Source organism: Cyanistes caeruleus, chromosome 17 (genome assembly GCF_971803275.1).
Source record: "Cyanistes caeruleus chromosome 17, bCyaCae1.hap1.1, whole genome shotgun sequence".
In the NCBI taxonomy this organism is placed as follows: domain Eukaryota; kingdom Metazoa; phylum Chordata; class Aves; order Passeriformes; family Paridae; genus Cyanistes; species Cyanistes caeruleus.
In genome coordinates, this window is record NC_141717.1 from 1,419,335 (window position 1) to 1,437,292 (window position 17,958).

General features: G+C 53.5%; 1 protein-coding gene across 28 annotated transcripts in view; it reads right to left on the reverse strand.

The window, feature by feature from the left end:
• The window catches only part of LOC111936229 (ankyrin repeat and fibronectin type-III domain-containing protein 1-like), a 257,278-nt gene that overhangs the window by 154,212 nt on the left and 85,108 nt on the right, over positions 1-17,958 (reverse strand). For all 28 annotated transcript variants that reach the window (XM_086854158.1, XM_086854152.1, XM_086854150.1 and 25 more), the window contains 2 exons: positions 13,311-13,504; positions 7,179-7,396 (listed from right to left, as the gene is read on the reverse strand). In XM_086854158.1, the coding sequence (XP_086710284.1) occupies positions 7,179-7,396; positions 13,311-13,383 (291 nt within the window). In that variant the 5' untranslated portion in view covers positions 13,384-13,504. The remainder of the gene's footprint in view (positions 1-7,178; positions 7,397-13,310; positions 13,505-17,958) is intronic.

A 17,958-nucleotide genomic window follows, 5' to 3' on the forward strand; every position in this document is an offset into this window, starting at 1 on the left:
CACCACCACAGCCAACTGTTGGGAGGGGACAACCAGCCAAAGGCGGGTGGAGAAGCTGAAGCATCCCCTCACACCAACCAGACACCGATCTGGGTCATGCCAGCACAAGTGCTGCCTCATGCTCAGCAGGATTGAGCCAAAACCATTTTCCACACAGCTAGACCATTGCTGGCTGCAGCCCAAAGCATCCCCAGCCCCACCCTGCACTGCCAAGAGCCCAGACAGGGCTGCTGTTCCAACCCCTGAGATCTTCTGATGTAAGAATCCAGTCCTGCCACAGAGGAGGAGTACTCCTGCTCACAAAATATTATCACTTATTTTAAATCACTGTGGTTATTTTCTTTTTTCACACAAACTTCACATACCAAAAGACACAGTGCACATTTTTGGTGAGTCTCGCTTATAGAAGCAGAGTAAAATTGGAAGTTGGCAAATGACTCTGCTCTCCTCCTCCTCAGTCCTGCTGCTCACTGAGCATTTGATGTTCCTTGTGCAGAAATAAAAATGGCAACACATCAGAGGCTGTAAACTTCATCAGATCATAGAATGGATTGGATTGGAAGGCCTGTTAAAACTCATCCCAACCCCTTGCCATGGGCAGGGACACCTTCCACTGTCCCAGGCTGCTCCAAGCCCCATCCAGCCTGGCCCTGGACACTTCCAGGGATCCAGGGGCAGCCACAGCTTCTCTGGGCACCCTGTGCCAGGGCCTGCCCACCCTCACAGGGAACAATTCCTTCCCAATATCCCATCCATCCCTGTCCTCTGGCAGTGGAAGCCATTCCCTGTGTCCTGTCCCTCCATCCCTTGTCCCAAGTCCCTCTGCAGCTCTCCTGGAGCCCCTTTAGGCCCTGCAAGGGGCTCTGAGGTGTCCCTGGAGCCTTCTCCTCTCCAGGTGAGCACCCCCAGCTCTCCCAGCCTGGCTCCAGAGGGCCTCCAGCCCTCGGGGAATCTCCATGGGCTCCTCTGGACTCTCTCCAGCAGCTCCACGTCCTGCTGCTGCTGGCCCCAGGGCTGGAGGCAGCTCTGCAGGTGGGGTCTCACCTGAGAGGGGCAGAATCCCCCCTCCTGCTGCCCACACTGGGGCTCAGCCCAGCCCAGGGGGGTTCTGGGTGCTCATGGCCAGGGCAGGTCCAACCCTCATCCACCAACACCTTTAAGTCCTACTCAGGACTTCTCTTGATCCATTCCCTGCCCAGTCTGTGCTTGTGCCTGGGATTGCCCCCACCTGGGTGCAGGATGTTGCACTGGGGCTTGGTGAAGCTGCTGCTTTTCTGTCTGCCAGCCTGTGGGATGCTGCATGCTCCACAGCATTGCCAGCAAGTGGATCCAGGTTCTCCTCCCTAGAGCAAAGCCAGCAGAGGGAGCAAACACTGCGGGTTTGCAGGGAGAGCCTGGTGGTTTCTCACTTTGCTTGTTATATTTTGAATCTAGAGGTTATTTCGTGGGAGTTTGCATAAGCTATTTGGAAAGGCCCAGGTTAGAACCAAAGCTAGCCTGCATATATTCTTGGAAAATGACATATCAGTCTCACTAGTACCCACCCTGTGACATTGAAATCAAACCCAAGGTCTGGTCCTCAGCAACAACTTCCACCTTCAAGCTCAGGATCCCACATCTTCTGTCTGTTAATTTTAGATTCCTGTGAACTCAGCCTTCCCAGCACTGGGCCCACCTTTCTCACAGCAAAAGGAGAGGCCTCAGCCACCCCTGATTGTCACACACTGATTGTCACAGATGCCTGGTCTCAGCCTAGCTTTGACAAAGTGGGATGTCCACACTGTCCCCAGCCCCTCCAGACCCTCCCCTGTATCAGCATTTCCCACAAACTGCTCCTCTGCTTCCCAATTCCTCCCACAGGAGCCATATCCCTGTGTGTGGGAATGCTGAGAGCAGTCCCACAGCACGCTGTGCTCTTCCTCAGCCATCCCTGCTTTACTCTAGGCACCACAAAGCACCAGCTGGGGCGTCACAAGCTGCTGTTGTAAATAAAACCACGTTCACCAGAGAAATGAGCCGGGTACGTTTTGGTTTTGAGCTTTGCTGTGCCTGTTCACTCCCACACTGATTTGGAATGTGGGGTGATTCACCAGGAGCCTCTTCCTGGCTCCCAGGGACTGCTCTCTAGGGAATGAGCCGCTCCCTGGCTCCAACACGTTATTTATCAGGTTGGGGTTTTTCTGCTAAGCACTCAGTGAACAACAGTCACAAGTGAGCAATGTGGAGAGGAGGGCACAGGAGCAATACACAGCTCAAACATCACCTGCCTTTGCAATCACCTCAGGCACTCACTGCCACTCTGCTCTGCGAGCTGGGCCGGTCTGTGTGGAAGTCCAGGATGTCTCTCATCTCTCTGCTCCACCTCCTCACCAGGCACAGCTGACCTGCCTCTCACATGGTCATTTTTTCAGCCCAGGGCAGCTGTGGTTGCCCCTGGATCCCTGGAAGTGTCCAAGGCCAGGCTGGACAGGGCTTGGAGCAACCTGGGATAGTGGAAGGTGTCCCTGCCATGGCAGGGGTTTGGACAAGATAGTTTTTAGGGCTCCTTCCACACCAAACTACCCTGGGATTCTATGATTCTATTTTTATTTATTTATTTATTTTTATCACACTGAACTACAGACACTGCCAGGAATCTTCTGTCTGTTTGCTGATCCTTTCTGAAATCAGGTACGAGAGCACATGGCTCATAGCAGTGTCAGAACAGAACCCAATAAAATCCAGCAAGGAGAGAGTGAGATTTCATTGGCACCAGAGGGATCGTGGCAGGGTGAGCACGACCTCGCTGTCACCATAAGCATCACACCAGAGCCTCCAGCACTGGCTGCACACAGGAGATAACAGGCTGCACCCAGCAGCCTTGGGGAGGTCCCTGCACACCTAGGAATGAGACCAAACCATTGGAATAATGCACAGATGGGTTCTACCAAGGTCCTACCTTGTCTCCAGCTCACCTGACACCCAAAACCCAGACCAGGATAATCACATTCCATGGACTGGTGCTGCTCTGGGGTGAGGCAGTTTCTGTACTCCCCAACATCACTGCAGTGACCACCAGGGACAGGAGGCATTTCTGGGTTAATCATTATTCATTGGAATAGGAAAACCTGGACAGGCACCTGTCAGCTGGTGCCAGCGCAGGTGCTGTTAGTGACTCCAGTCAGCACCAGGTGTGACAAGGTCTGTGCCACACAGTGAGTTCCTCCCCTCACTGCCTCCCTTCCCAGGCTCTGCTATCCCAATTCACCTTGTCTCTGTCACCATCACTTTGTAAGGCAGTAATTTCCTCTGCTCAACTCATCTGAAGAACTCCCAAGACAAACAGAGTCTAAGTGTTTCCTGCAGGGCACAGACATTTCATATCAGAATCACTGCCTGGAAAAATACCATACACAAATTATAATAATTAAAAAATAAATTAGTGCATGAGAGTACAGAGTAAAATTAATTAGTGCAGAGGCTGAAAAGCAACACAACCTTGAGTCACCTACTTGAAACCTGCAGGAACTACAGTGAGCAGAAGTGTCAGGGCAGCTGGGGCAGCACCAGGCAATGCCAGGGGCTGCTCTCCTCCCCCTCCACTGCACAAAACAAGTGACTCCTCCACCATGCTCAGAGAGCAAAACATTATTTCAGAGCAGCAGAGGGGTCAGGGTAGAGACCTCAAACCAAGCTGGGTCAGCATATGGAACCCTGGGCACTGCTGGCTCCTCTTCAGGGCAGCAGGATCTTTGCCATAACAGCACAAAATGAGTGGGCAATGCCAGAACGACTGGCCTAGATACAGAGAACTTGCAATTCCCATGGGGAAAAGAGAAGAGCAGAATTCCCTCAGAGTGTCGCTGCAATCTGCACTGTCTCAACAGCCACCAGAGAGTGACTCAGCCCTGGTGACCTCTTTTAATGCTCCATAAGGTTAACGCTGAGTTTAGCAGGGTTAATTCTGCCTTTAATGACCAGTTTTCAGTGAAGACAAGGAGATCAGCACAGTCTGTAACTCAGTCATGTCTCACTTCTCCTCCCCTGGCAAGTGAGCTGCAGAGGTCCCATCCCTGCTCCTGCTGCCCATCTCAGGAGCCAGCTGGGCACAAAACCAAAACAGTCCCTTGGCCATCACCAAGTGACCCCAAACAACATGCCCAAGGTATCAGAGCATGGTCCCAGCCTGGTCACTGTCTCTGTCACAGCTGGAGTGACAGGGGCAAGGCGGGGTATCCGTGAGAGACAGATGTCAAAAGCAATCAGACTGTCTCTCCCTGTCTCCAAAGCAGGAATGCTGATAGCACTACAGGCCTTGGAGGAGTTAAAAGGAAAGGCTTATTAGGAAGAAAACTTGTTCTGACAGTCACAAAAATTGGAATGCATTTAAAATTCAAATTATGCAAATTCCAGTAATCTGTACGTGCAGATCCATCACACAGCAGAGTGGGACCACAGACACACGGCACCAGTGACATGGCTGGAGAAATCCCACCCTCCCCAGTGCCCTGGGAGCAAGGGAGGTCTGCTGGCCTCTGGCAGGCACGGGAAGAGCAGCTGCTCCAGGACAGTGGGGCCAGGCAGGATTTGCAGGTGCTCCCTCTGCACTGAAAGATGCTTCAGCAGCCCTGGCAGCACCCAGCATGTCACAGCCAGACTCCAGTGTTCTCACACAAATTATAGCAAATTCTCCCTTGGACAAGCTCAGGTGCCCATGACCAGCCCAAAGCCTTCGTTAGGCAGCACCTGATCACATGGATGTCAGGTGGCCACACATGGATGTCAGGTGGCCACACAGCACTGGATGCATGTGGGCAACAGCTCTGCCCCATCACCACCCACCCTGCCACTGGAGGATCCCACACAAAACTTCAAGAGCCTCTCCTCTCTCTCAGCAGTTCCCAAAATTCTGTTTTTGGGGAAATTTAAAACCAAGCCAAGCAGCTTCATCACACAGCAAAGGTGGCTCAGACTGTCAGCATGAAAAGAACAAAAACAGAAATGGACGTTACAGGCTGGGGAAGTGTAACAGCCCAGAAAAATGAATCCTGCTTCTTCCTAAAAGATGAGCCACCGTGATAAGGCAAATCATGCTCTCTCCTGTACGTGCTGTGCCAGGCATAAGGAGAGAAGATCCCACCCGGCAGTGATCCCTCCCCCACCCAGGGCTGGGCAGAACCGCTGCCATGCAGGGCCAGGGCACAACACAAGCCCAGGGGGAGCTGCAACACCTCCAGCACAGAGATGGAAAGTAACTAATCCAGCCTTGGGAGGACACAGAGCCCAGAACTGTTCTTAGAAATCATTTCCCCAGCTTGGCAGGATCTGTACTTTGAATTTACAAAGCAGGCTCTGGGGCTGTGTCAGGAATGCTGGTCCTGTAATGGCCCAAGCCTCAGCCAAGCACTGCCAGTTCATCTTCCTCCACACTTTCTGCCTCTACTGAAGGGCCTTCTGGAAGCCCTTTCCAAGTAGGACGAGTCTGCTTTTCTCAGCAGGTCTCACAAGATTGGAGCCCATGGCTGGGTTTACAGCAACAACTTTTACATTGGAACAACCCAGAAATGATTTAGCAAGGAAAAAACAATGCCACATCCAACAGAAAGCCTTCTCTGTTACTTGACAGACAGTCAGCTCTGTGGGTACACCAAGGAAAGCTAAAGGTTCCCAAAACCTGAGAAAGTCAAAGGCCAAATCATACTGGCCACAGAGAGCACAGAGAGGTGCTGGCACGACACTGAGCAGGGAGGGACAGGGGGCTGCCCCACAGGAAGGGCAGAACCCAGTTCTCTGCAGGTACCAGGACACTGTGCTTCAAACCCAAGTGCTTCTACACCTTTTGTGCCCATCTCCCAGCACAGAGGCTTTGGGGAACAGGTCCCACAGAGAAACTGGAAAAACATCCCTGAAAGACAACAGTCCCCAACACCTCAGTGCCCTCCTGTGCCTCCTGGGTACAGCTTGGAGCCACAGATCCAGGCAGAAAGAAAGAGCAGACAGAATCACAGAATGACTAGGCTGGAAGAGACCTTCAAGTCCAGCCCATGACAATTCCTTACCCCACAGCAAGGCCGCCTCATCTTAAACATCTCCAACGTCTTTCAGCTGCTCATCAGGTTCTTCATCCTGCTTGTGCTCATCTCCATCCCTGAGGTTTCAAGTGCTTTCTGAGCCTGAGGCAGCAGTTCCCATGGAGAAGGTTCACGGGCAGTGCTGTGAGCAGCTCCCACAGGGTCACCCACAGCACCCACACGGCGAGACCGGAGCTGCCCTCCCAGGGCAAAGGCAGATGCCTACACCCAACAGTGCAAGCACAAGCAGGGAGGGTGAGACCCCAGAGCCACACTGCTTAGCTGTGGCACAGGTACAGCACGAGAAGCCCCCACTGCATGTGACCCCAGAGGGACCAGCCCTTCTTCTGGGGCAGAGGAAGTCTGTGCTTCCCAGCAGATGTGTCTGTGCACAGCCTGGGGCAGGGTGAGCTGTGCTGCCTCAGCCCATTCCCTGCTCCATTCCCATTGTACCGACTCTCTCAGCCATTGCAAATCAACACCGAGTGCTTCTCATCACCCTGACACCTGAGCCCTCATTACAACCCCGAGCCGGTAACAAGGCAGGGGAAGGACACCCGAACCCCAGAGCTGGGTGTCTCTGGGAAAGAGGCAGAGCCCATTAAACATTGATCAGAGGCTCCCACAGCTGCGGTGCAGCCCTGACGCATCCCTGCTGTCCTGCCACCAGGAGCTCCCAAGGGCCAGGAAGATCTGAGCTGCCCCAGGGACCCGGGGCTGGCTCGTTGTTGCCCCAGCCCCTCGCCGCTGGCCCAGCAAACCTTAGGGAAGGTGCAGTTCCTCGCCAACACAAAGCTGAGGACAGGAAAACCCATTTCCTACTTTCAAGCCTTGTTCCACTCTTTGGACAGCAGTGCCCAGAGTCCAGGCCCTTCACCTGGCTGAGCACCAGCTGCCCTGAGGCAGTGGGAGCCCATGGGGAGCCGGGGGGACTGGACCCCCCAGGAGAGGGGCTCTGTCACAGGCTGGGCAAAGTCGAGCTGCCACCACTGTCTGCTGCCCCACTCTGAAACAGCCTCTCTTTCTGTTGTTTTACAAATGTTGAGCACAAAAACAGCTCTCCAAAACGTCAGTGTTTTTGGGAAGTCTGGTGTGTGTGAGTGTGGGGGGCCAGAGCCCGATACTCACAAACTGCCGCCGCAGCTTGGTCCTGACGCGCTCGGCCTTGCTCTCGGCCGGGTGCACGGCGTAGCTCAGGGAGCCCAGGTGGTTGTCCACAGACAGGCTCTTCCTCATGTAGAAGGAGCGGGTGCGGAAGTAGCTGAACGGGGCGTCCTCCACCGCCGTGCCCAGCCGGGGGGCCCCGGGGGGCTCCGAGCAGTCATCCTCCAGCCGCCAGGCCTCCCCTGCGGAGGAGAAGGAGATGCCTCCCCATCAGAGCACGACCCAGACATGTCCTCCCCCTTGAGCCAGCTCTGGGGATGTTCAGCGGGCATCCCTGGACCTCCTCTGGCTAGTGCCAAAATCCCTAGGTACCCCCTGCCCCAGGCAACAGCCCCTGCACCCAACCTGCCCACCCCAGGTACCCACAGTCCCCACCATCTCCCTGGCAGGAATCAGCCAAAAACAGAATCATGGAATGCTTTTTGTTGGAAGGAAGCTTGAAGCTCATCTCGTTCCAACTCCCTGCCATGGGCAGGGACACCTTCCACTTCATCAGGTTGCTCCAAGCTCTGTCCAACCTGGCCTTGAAGTCTTGCTTTGTGAATGGGAAAAATGAGGCGTCACAAGTGTTACAAATTACAAAAGTATTTACTGCCATCTCCTCCTGCAGGAAGACAAAACCCAACAAAACTCTTTATGGCACAGCCAGGAGCAAATCAACAGCCCCATGAAGGACAGAAGCCAGACCTCCCTTCTCCACCCGCCCGTCGCCAGCAGCAACAGGATGCAGCAGTGCAGGGCTGAGAGCCCCAGGGACAAACCTCACTAGCACTGAGACAGTGGTGGCAGTGGCAGATGACAGTTGGCACCATGCAGGGCTGCTGATCCCAGGGCAGGACTGGCCACATTTCATTGCAACAAAAGGGAAAAACAAGAGAACAACAGGAGATGTTTCCAGAATACCACTGCTGCGCTCTTTTCCCTTCAGCTCAGATTGTTGCCTGCTTTTTGTTGTCAATCTCCTCTTTACATCTGGAGCTTGCCCTGCCTCCTCCCCTCAGCCAAAATCACTCCTTAAGCCATGACAAACAATCAGTAAAAGCCTCTTCTCAATTATTATCCCAAAAGGGCATCTCACAGGACTGCCTTCAGGGGCTCTCCCCCTCCTGCAGCCTTTTACCAAGGCAACCTCCTTTGCCTCTCACTTCTGCAAAACCCTTTGAGCATGAATGACCATGATCCAACTACACCAGGGCTGAGGAGCAAAACACTGCTGGGGTTTAAAGCAGATAGTGGCCCTAAGCCCCAGTTCAGCAGTGCAGCCCAGTTTACCCAGCAGGGCTGGGGGGTTTACATGGAATATGATGAGACACAGGCAGGACTACAAGCCACCAGAGGAGGAACCACCTACACACACTGCCAGAGGGCAGGGCTAGATGGGATATTGGGAAGGAATTGTTCCCTTTGAGGGTGGGCAGGCCCTGGCAAAGGGTGCCCTGAGAAGCTGTGGCTGCCCCTGGATCCCTGGACGTGTCCAAGGATCCAGTGTCCTGACCAAGGCCAGGCTGGACAGAGCTTGGAGCAGCCTGGGCTAGCGGGAGGTGTCTCTGCTCATGACAGGGGGTGGAACCAGATTATCTTGAAGGTCCCTTCCAACCCAAACCCAAACCATTCCACGAAAGAGGCAACCCAGAGCACAGCACTCCAAGCATCGTGTAGATTTTTCCTCCCCTACTTTCAATTTAATAAGCTGCTGCTGCTCGTCTCCAAATGTCACCTCACACAACACAGGAAGTGCTGTTTGAAAGCTGTGATTATTCCATGCACAAACACATCAATCGGAGGCAGATGCTGACTGCCATTGTGAGACAGCATGGCTCTGGGAGCGCAGCAGGGTGCACTGACACAGGAGACACGGGACACGCTGGGGAACCGCACACAAAAGGAGGAACCTGCCCCCGTGCCCACCTGAGACGGCCCAGCCACTGCCTGTGCCACCTGTGTCCTCAGGACTGTCCCCTCCCAGCTCACCCAGACACAGCCCCCACTGCTCTGCTGCCCTGAGCAAGGGAGAGCCAGGGCCAAATGCTCAAAGAGGGAAAGGATTCAGCTGCTGTACCCGCTCCTCTGTGCACAGCACCTCACCCAAGGATGAGGAGCTGGGTTTAAAATCCTACAGAGCAGCTGGGCCACATCTGCTCTCACTGACCCCAGTTCCCCAAGGATTTTGCTGCTTTTGGTCTCATCTCTCACCTACAGGAGCTGCTCCATGACCTGCCCAAGGGGTGATCCTCACCAAACTGGGTCCTTCCTCTCTGAGCACAGGGAGCCACCACAGGACCTTGTCTACCCCAAAATGATTTTCTACCTGCTGAAGGAGCTTGTCCTGATTTGATTGTCACCAAACAAGTAGCTTTGATCAAGCCCAGAACAGTCAGAAAGGGAAGATCAATAAGTCAGAGAATCACAGACTGGTTTGGATTGGAAGGGAACAAGAAGCTCGTCTCATTGCAACCCCTGCCACAGGCAGGGATGTCACTCACTAGATCAGGTTAGATCCAGCCTAGAGAGGAAATGCCAGGAACAGGAGCAAGCCCACAGACTGGAAGCCAATGATGTTCATGTTCTTGTGTCTTGGAGCTGCTCACCTCTCTGCCACTCAGAGCTGCACTCTCAACATCAGCACCTCTGCAAGATCTGACCATTTCCTTGGGCTTGACAATAGCAATTCCTGCAACAGCTTTCTTCTTTCTGAATTTGAGGTGTCAGGGAGGACACACATCAAAGGATACAGGGGACAGCAAGGACAGAGACCGAGTGCCTCTCCAGTATATCCTCTACAAGCAGAAGAAAAATTAATTCCAGGGTCCTGGTCTAAGCTCAAATCCAGCTGCTTCCTTGTGGCTTCTTTCTTTTCCTCCCATGGACACAATTCCCATGCTACCAGTTAACTTCTTCCCAGATCCACAGCAGGGCATGGAGCCAGTTCCTGAAGAGCTCTGCATGTTGCCTGACAGACAAGGGAGAAAGGAGGTGGGGAAGTGCTCCAGACTGGTCTGCTCTTTCCAGGTGCAAGAGGAGAGAACTGCAAGGGACCAGGCATGTAAACCATGCAGGGACTTGGTGCAGGCTGCAGCTGAGGGCTGCAGGTGGTCAAAGGCTGAGGAGAAGCCCCTCCCTGATGTAGAAGGAAGAGGAGAGAGCAAAGGAGGGCTTTTCCTCAGTCCCACTCCTAAATCTTCACAGGGCAACAAAGAGAAGTGACAGGCAGCCCATTGCAGCACATGTGAGACCTCCTGGCAGAGTGCAGTGTGGCACCCAAGGGATAATGGCTTGGACAAGGCAGGCACTGTCCCTGTTCAATCAAATCCATTTGTGCTTGTCTTCCCTTCTCTAAATTCCAGGCAGGTAGCCATAAGGATTTGGGCTTAATCCTGGAGCAGCTCCAGGCAAGGGGTTGAAGGATATGGGATGGAGAAGAAGAGCTCATATAGCCTGTCCCAGCTGACCACACCAGCACTGTAATGGATGACCTGCAAGGGAAAAACAAAACCAGACCAGCAGGAAACCCAGACCTGCTGACCAGCCCAGCCAGTTCCTGAGCTCATGGAATGAGGTGGAAGGCTGTTTTGAAGGAAAAGAAGGGGTCTGGGAGGCTCAGCAGCCACAGGCTCAGCTCTTCTGATCATCTTCAGGACCCCAGCTCCCTACCAGGCACCTTGGTGCCCTCACAAGGACCTGCAGAGGAGCTGTGGTGCCACAGCAGGAGAACCTCCCGTGGCCTCCCATCAAATGTCAGGGCACATCCATCCTCCAGTGCTGCCACCCTGGAACCATGGGAATCAAAGGAAAAGGCTGAGGAACACATCCCAGTGGTGAGATGACAATGTCACATCTCATCCATGCCAAAGATAATCACTTCTGCCATCTTGCTTGGTGATTCCTCTACTCATGGCCCTAAACCAGCTGCAAGCCAGAGTGCAGTTCCTCCCCCAAAGAGCCATGAACTCTCCCTGAAGATGAGCTCACCACCTCTCCCAAGGACAGCCCTGCTCCTGCCATGTCCCTGTGCATGAGCCTCTTCCTGAGCTGGTTTTGGTCATGTGTCACCTCACCCTGAATGGGGACTGGTGGTACCTGCTCACAGCAAATTCACCACTTCTTTAGGGAAAGGACCTTATCCAAGAATGATGGAACAGACTGGATTGGAAGGGACCTTAAAGTTCATCTCACTCCAGCCCCTGCCATGGGCAGGGACACCTTCCACTGTCCCAGGCTGCTCCAAGCCCTGTCCAGCCTGGCCTTGGACACTTCCAGGGATCCAGGGGCAGCCACAGCTTTCTGTGCAACCTGTCCCAACTTCTCTCCATCCTGATACCCAGCAGCCCAGCTCTTATTCATAAATCCTTATGGGAATCCTGCATTCCTCGTCAGCATCCCAGAGCTCGTTAACCTGCAGCACCACGTGCTGCTCCATTCCCATCAGGTTGTCCAAATATCTCATCCTGCCAGCAGTGCCATCTCTTCTTTTTCTCCTCCAGGACAGCATCTTCATGGCCTTCATGAGCAACTAATTAGCAGATCCTAATTGAGCCAGGAAAAGATTGTGGGAGAGTCTGGACAGAAAACAACACATTCATTCATCCACTGCTCTGGCTGTGGAGAGCCCTCCAGTTTCCAAGGGTCTTCCTACTCCTTCTCCTCTTGGCATCCCCAGCCCCTTCCAGCCAAGAGTAAAGAAAGATTTTAAACACTTCTTATGTGCTCTGAGTTTTGGTGACTCCCACTGTGCAGGGGGAGCTGTGCACAGAGTTTGCTCCAGGACAGTGTTCATGTCTGCACTCCCAGGACAGGAGATGTCTGCAGCTGAAGGTGAGCTGTTTGCAGTGACTCACATGGCAACATCACCCCACAGTCTTACACCAGCCTCCCACTCCCTTCCTTCAGCTCCAGCACAGCTCCCTGGAAGCACCATCAGAGCAATGGGGACCTTGCTCTGTCCAAGGTGTGCAGGGGAGCTCTGGATGCCGTGTCCTTCATGGTGGAGGCTACACAGCTTTCCCACAGGTTTCCTCCCATTCCAAGACCTACTCTAACAATGTGAAGGGCTGAAGGAAAACCCACAGGTCCTACATATGGAAGCAGTGGCTCAGGTGCTGCAGGACACCCAGGAGCTCTGTCACGACAAGAGTGGCAGGACGGGCTCAGCGATGTGCAAAGATCTGCTCTGTGCAGGGGAATTAGTAGCACCAGGAAATGAAATGCAGCCTGCAAAGCATCAAAATTAATCCACAGTTTGGACAGCTGCTCTGCTGAGCAACACAGGGATCTGACTGTGAGATGGATAATTTAAAAAAAAACCATAAAAATAAAAAAAAATCCAAGGGTGCTGTTTGAAGGTAGATGTTTTATAAGGATTTTATTCAGCACTGGACTGTCAGCCCTGGCTTCCAGACTTTATCTTTGTTTCAGTGTTAATAATCCTCTATCCCATCACTTTTATAGTCCCAGCGTGATTCTGCTGGCACCAAAAGCACTGAAACACTTTGGCCATCAGCAGCTTTGCCAATAAACTTGCTCAGAGCAGCTGGCCCAGCCATATTAGTATTTCATCAGGATCAGCATGAGAGTAGAAGAACATGACAAAAATCCTCAGGGCTGACCCAGAGGCCAACACACAGTATTAGGCTGGGAGCATTTACAAATCTCCGAGGCCAGGGCTGTGGGAAGAGCACAGAGATGATTTCCTGCACTGCTCCTGGTGGAGACCAGCTACAAGTGCCCTGAAGCTGCTTTGTGACATAGAAAAGAGGCACCTGGGCCTGTTGCATTGGCCAAGGAGGCCCCAGGGTGATATCTCACCCCAGCACCCTTAGGCAGAAGGCTCCAAGCATCACCTCCCCACTTTGGGTGGCTTCCAACAACCAACTCTTCTTTTTCACCAGTGTAATATGAAAGATGGGGAGGTTTAAGTATCGAGCTCAAAGAAAGACTCAACCAGGGGCAAAAACCCCAAAAGTTCCCCAAGAAGGGTTATTTTCAGAGCAGAATAAACTCCACTGTGGGCCAGAGCTGGGTTTGTGCCCCTGGAGAAGCAGGAAAGCTTTGCTGGGATCCTGCAGACACAGAGGGGTGTGTGCTCACCCCGGCACTCACCGGCAGAAGGGACCGTGCAGCCTTTCTGGTGCTCAGAGCCCGAGTGCTTCTTGTAGGGCTTCTGCTCCGGCATCTCGTCCCTGTAGGCTGTGGGCTCCAGCAGGGGCAGCCGGCTCAGCACCGGCGACTGCGGAATGCTGGGCAGCGTCTGAGACTTGCCCAGGAGCGGCCGCTGCAGCTTCCTGTCCAGAGACCTGCAGGGACAGCACAGGACAGGGCTGTCAGGAGCAGGGACAGCACAGGACAGGGCTTTGAGCAGCTGGGACAGCACAGGACAGGGCTTTGAGCAGCTGGGACAGCACAGGACAGGGCTGTCAGGAGCAGGGACAGCACAGGACAGGGCTGTCAGGAGCAGGGACAGCACAGGACAGGGCTGTCAGGAGCAGGGACAGCACAGGACAGGGCTTTGAGCAGCTGGGACAGCACAGGACAGGGCTTTGAGCAGCTGGGACAGCACAGGACAGGGCTGTCAGGAGCAGGGACAGCACAGGACAGGGCTGTCAGGAGCAGGGACAGCACAGGACAGGGCTTTGAGCAGCTGGGACAGCACAGGACAGGGCTGTCAGGAGCAGGGACAGCACAGGACAGGGCTTTGAGCAGCTGGGACAGCACAGGACAGGGCTGTCAGGAGCAGGGACAGCACAGGACAGGGCTTTGAGCAGCAGGGACAGCACAGGACAGGGCTTTGAGCAGCAGGGACAGCACAGGACAGGGCTGTCAGGAGCAGGGACAGCACAGGACAGGGCTTTGAGCAGCAGGGACAGCACAGGACAGGGCTGTCAGGAGCAGGGACAGCACAGGACAGGGCTGTCAGGAGCAGGGAGGAGTCCCTCAGGCCAGGACCCCTCTGTGACACACACACACACACACCCTGGCTGAGCATGGTGCCCTTCATGGCATCATGGAATTGTTCAGGTTGCAAAAGCCCTCTAGATCATTAAGTCCAACCATTACCCTAGCACTAAATCATGTCCCTAAGTGCCAAATCCACAGGTCTTTTCAACACTTTCAGGAATAGTGACTCCACCACTGCCCTGGGCATCCTGTTCTAATACCCTAACACTTTCCCATGAAGAAATTTTACCCAATATCCAATCTAACCCTCCCCTGGCCCAGCCTGAGGCCGTTCCCTCTCCTCCTGTCCATGTTCCCTGGGATCAGAGCCCAACTCCCCCCGGCTGTCCCCTCCTGTCAGGGAGTTGTGCAGAGCCAGAAGGGCCCCCTGAGCCTCCTTTTCTCCAGGCTGAGCCCCTTTCCCAGCTCCCTCAGCTGCTCCTGCTGCTCCAGCCCCTTCCCAGCTCTGTTCCCTTCCCTGGACATGCTCCAGCTCCTCGATGTCCTTCCTGTCATGAGGGGCCCAGGACTGTCCCCAGGACTGGAGGTGTCTCAGCAGTGCCCAGCACAGGGGATGGTCACTGCCCTGAGCCTGTGGCCACACTGTGGCTGGTCCAGGCCAGGTGCCATTGGCCTCTTGCCCACCTGGGCACACCTGGCTCAGCACCACACTGCACCCTCTGTTAGCAGAGCTGCTGCTGTGCCAGTGAAGCCTTCTCCCCTGGCCAGGAGGGGGATTTGCATCGTGAGCTATAAGGCACAACCAGCACAAAAAGAATTCAAACCCCCAGCCCATCTCAAAACTCCAAGATAATGTGAATTAACCAAATAAAGACAGATCAAGACTGAAGGGATAACAATTTCATTTGAGACAATGAAACCCCCATTAAACATCATCCACAACACCAGAAAGGCATTTGAGGTAGAAAACAGATCACTGGTCAGATCCTAGGGAAGGTCCAGACTCCAGAAAGCCCAGCTCACACAGCAGGGACTGCAGAGTCCACAGGGTGTCATGGAACACGTAGAAACATAAATTCAGTGTCTCTGTGAGGTCAAAACTAAACTGAGTTTGATGATTGGGCTCCAAATCTGCAGGGGTGACCAGGACACGCATCCATGTTGTCAGCATGACCATACACCTCTTTCCAAAGCCCAGAGGCAGACCTGGCCTGCAGGGACATGAGAGCATGGCCCCCTCCTCCAGCCCAGAGCCAAGGGACAGTCCCCAGGTGCCCCCCTCAGGGATGACACTGGCCCAGGCCATGCTCCAAGGACCCCAGAAATGCAATAAAATGGAGCAGAACCCAGCACTGTTGTGGGGTGTCCTGTGCTGACACCCCAAGGCTGTCCTTTGTCCCAAACGAGCTCCCTGGCACACTCCAAGGATGTTCCAAAATCACAGAACCACTGAATGCTTTGGGTTGGAAAGGACATTAAAGATCATATTCCAACCCCCTGCCATGGGCAAATCTCATAATGAATGGTACAGATCCTTCAAATTTCTATCTAAAATTCAATTCTCCACTGCTTATGCTCATTTGTTCTTCTGCCAATATTAACCTTTAGCTTAAATAATTATCCCCCCTCTATGGTGTTTGCTCCCATGATTAATTCCCATTACAATGAAGTCTCAGCCCCTTTCAGCATTTTTAAAGGCTGATTAACACAAGTTCTTTCAGTCTCCTCTCACAAAATTAGCTTTCATTTCATTTCCCCTCACTGACCTCCCTCTATCTTGGACTAAACTTTCTCCGCCCATCCAGGAACATCATAAATCCCAGGATGGTTTAGGTTGGAGGGAACCTTAAAGCTCATCTCGTTCCAGCCCCTGCCATGGGCAGGGACGCCTTCCACCATCCCAGGCTCCTCCAAACCCCGTTCACCCTGGCCTTGGACACTTCCAGGGATCCAGGGGCAGCCACAGCTTCTCTGGGCACCCTGTGCCAGGGCCTGCCCACCCTCCCAGGGAACAATTCCTTCCCAATATCCCATCCATCCCTGCCCTCTGGCAGTGGAAGCCATTCCCTGTGTCCTGTCCCTCCATCCCTTGCCCCAAGTCCCTCTGCAGCTCTCCTGGAGCCCCTTTAGGCCCTGGAAGGGGCTCTGAGGTGTCCCTGGAGCCTTCTCCTCTCCAGGTGAGCACCCCCAGCTGTCCCAGCCTGGCTCCAGAGCAAAGGGGCTCCAGCCCGGTGATCATGCAGACCTGAGCTCCTGGCACAGACAGCAGGGCAAGCTCTTTGTCTCCCTGCACCTTCCACCACTAAGTTTTATCCTATTTCATGCTCCAGTGCTCAGGGTCACACAGGCAGAGTCTATCATGACAAAGCTCCTGCCCCCCAGTGCTCGCCGTCACGGTGATGTTTGTCACGGTGGCTCTTCACTCCCATTCCAGACGTGGCAGCAGCTCCCCAGTGGTGCCAGTCTGATGTCACCCAGGAGAGCAGACACAGGGCCAGAGCAGTGCCACAGCAGCCACCTCCCAGGGCCAGTGACACCAAGCCCCAGTGGACACGGCCACGGGCAGCAGCTGGGGCAGAGGGCAGGAGCAGGCAGCCCCTGCCAGCCCCACATGGCACAGCCCTCATGGCAGGGATTATTAATGCCACATGCTGACATTAGGCCAGAGGTTCATGGGTACAAATCAATCCCATTCTGTCTCAATCCCCAGGTACTGCTCTGGGGCAGGGACAGCACTGCCCTAGGCTGGGGCAGCAGTGCCACAGCCGTGCCAGGCGCTCAGCACCATCCTGCCCACCCCAGGCCCCCTTCAGTGGGATCAGCATGGAAACAAGCTGTGCCAAGAGATACAAAGCCAGAATTAGCTTCCCTAGCAGTTTCCATTCCAGCAGAACATTTGTACCTCTCATCATAACATATTTCACTGGCACAAGGCAACAGGGATAGAGCTTAACACATCGCTGTGCTGCATAAATGAGTTCAAAACATTCCTTTTTCTGTGCATGTAAATCCCAGGATACCTGTATACAGCTCCATCACCTGCAGAACCCCATTAGCATTTTAGTGCTCCTGTTCCTTTTGTGCTCACAGGGCCACTCACAAGAATCACATGGGGGAAAAAAACAGAAGAATTCACTCTGATAGAGAAGCAATTTTCAAGCTATATATCTTCAGGCAGCGATTTATATTGTCAGAAAAAGCAAAGCAACTAGGAACCTGTTTAGCTCTGAAATCTGAACTCAAATTCTCAAGCACAATTCAGCTCCATGGATTTACTATCCCACCTGTCCTTGTTGAGCCACAGCTGGCACATTAAAACCACACAGGCCCTGCTTCATCCTAATCTCCAGGTGGGCTGGGGAGGAGAATCAGGAAAAGGTAAAATCCATGAGCTGAGAAATAACTGAAATACAGTTGTTGGTGGTGTTTATTATTATTATCATCATTATTGTTGTTATTGTTATTATTGTAATGAAAATGGAGATAAGAAAAAGAGAGAGAGAGGAATATAATCCTAGATAGACAAGTGGTGTCCAATACAGTCTCTCACTACCCAAAAAACCCAGCCTGCTCCTCAGCAGCAATAAGCCTCTCCCAGCCAAACCCCCAGTTTCCATACTGGGTTTGACATTCCATGGTCCACCTCTGTCCTGGCCATGATCCCTCCCAGTTCTTGTCACCTCCCCAGTGGCAGAGCAAGGAAAATGGAAAAGTCCTTGACTTAGGGAGAGCATTTCCCAGCAATATCCAAACCAGCAGTGTGTTATCAACACTGTTTTTATCCCAAATCCAAAACAAAGCTCTGGACCAGCTCTGGGAAGAAAATGAACTCTGTCCCAGCCCAAGCCAGAGC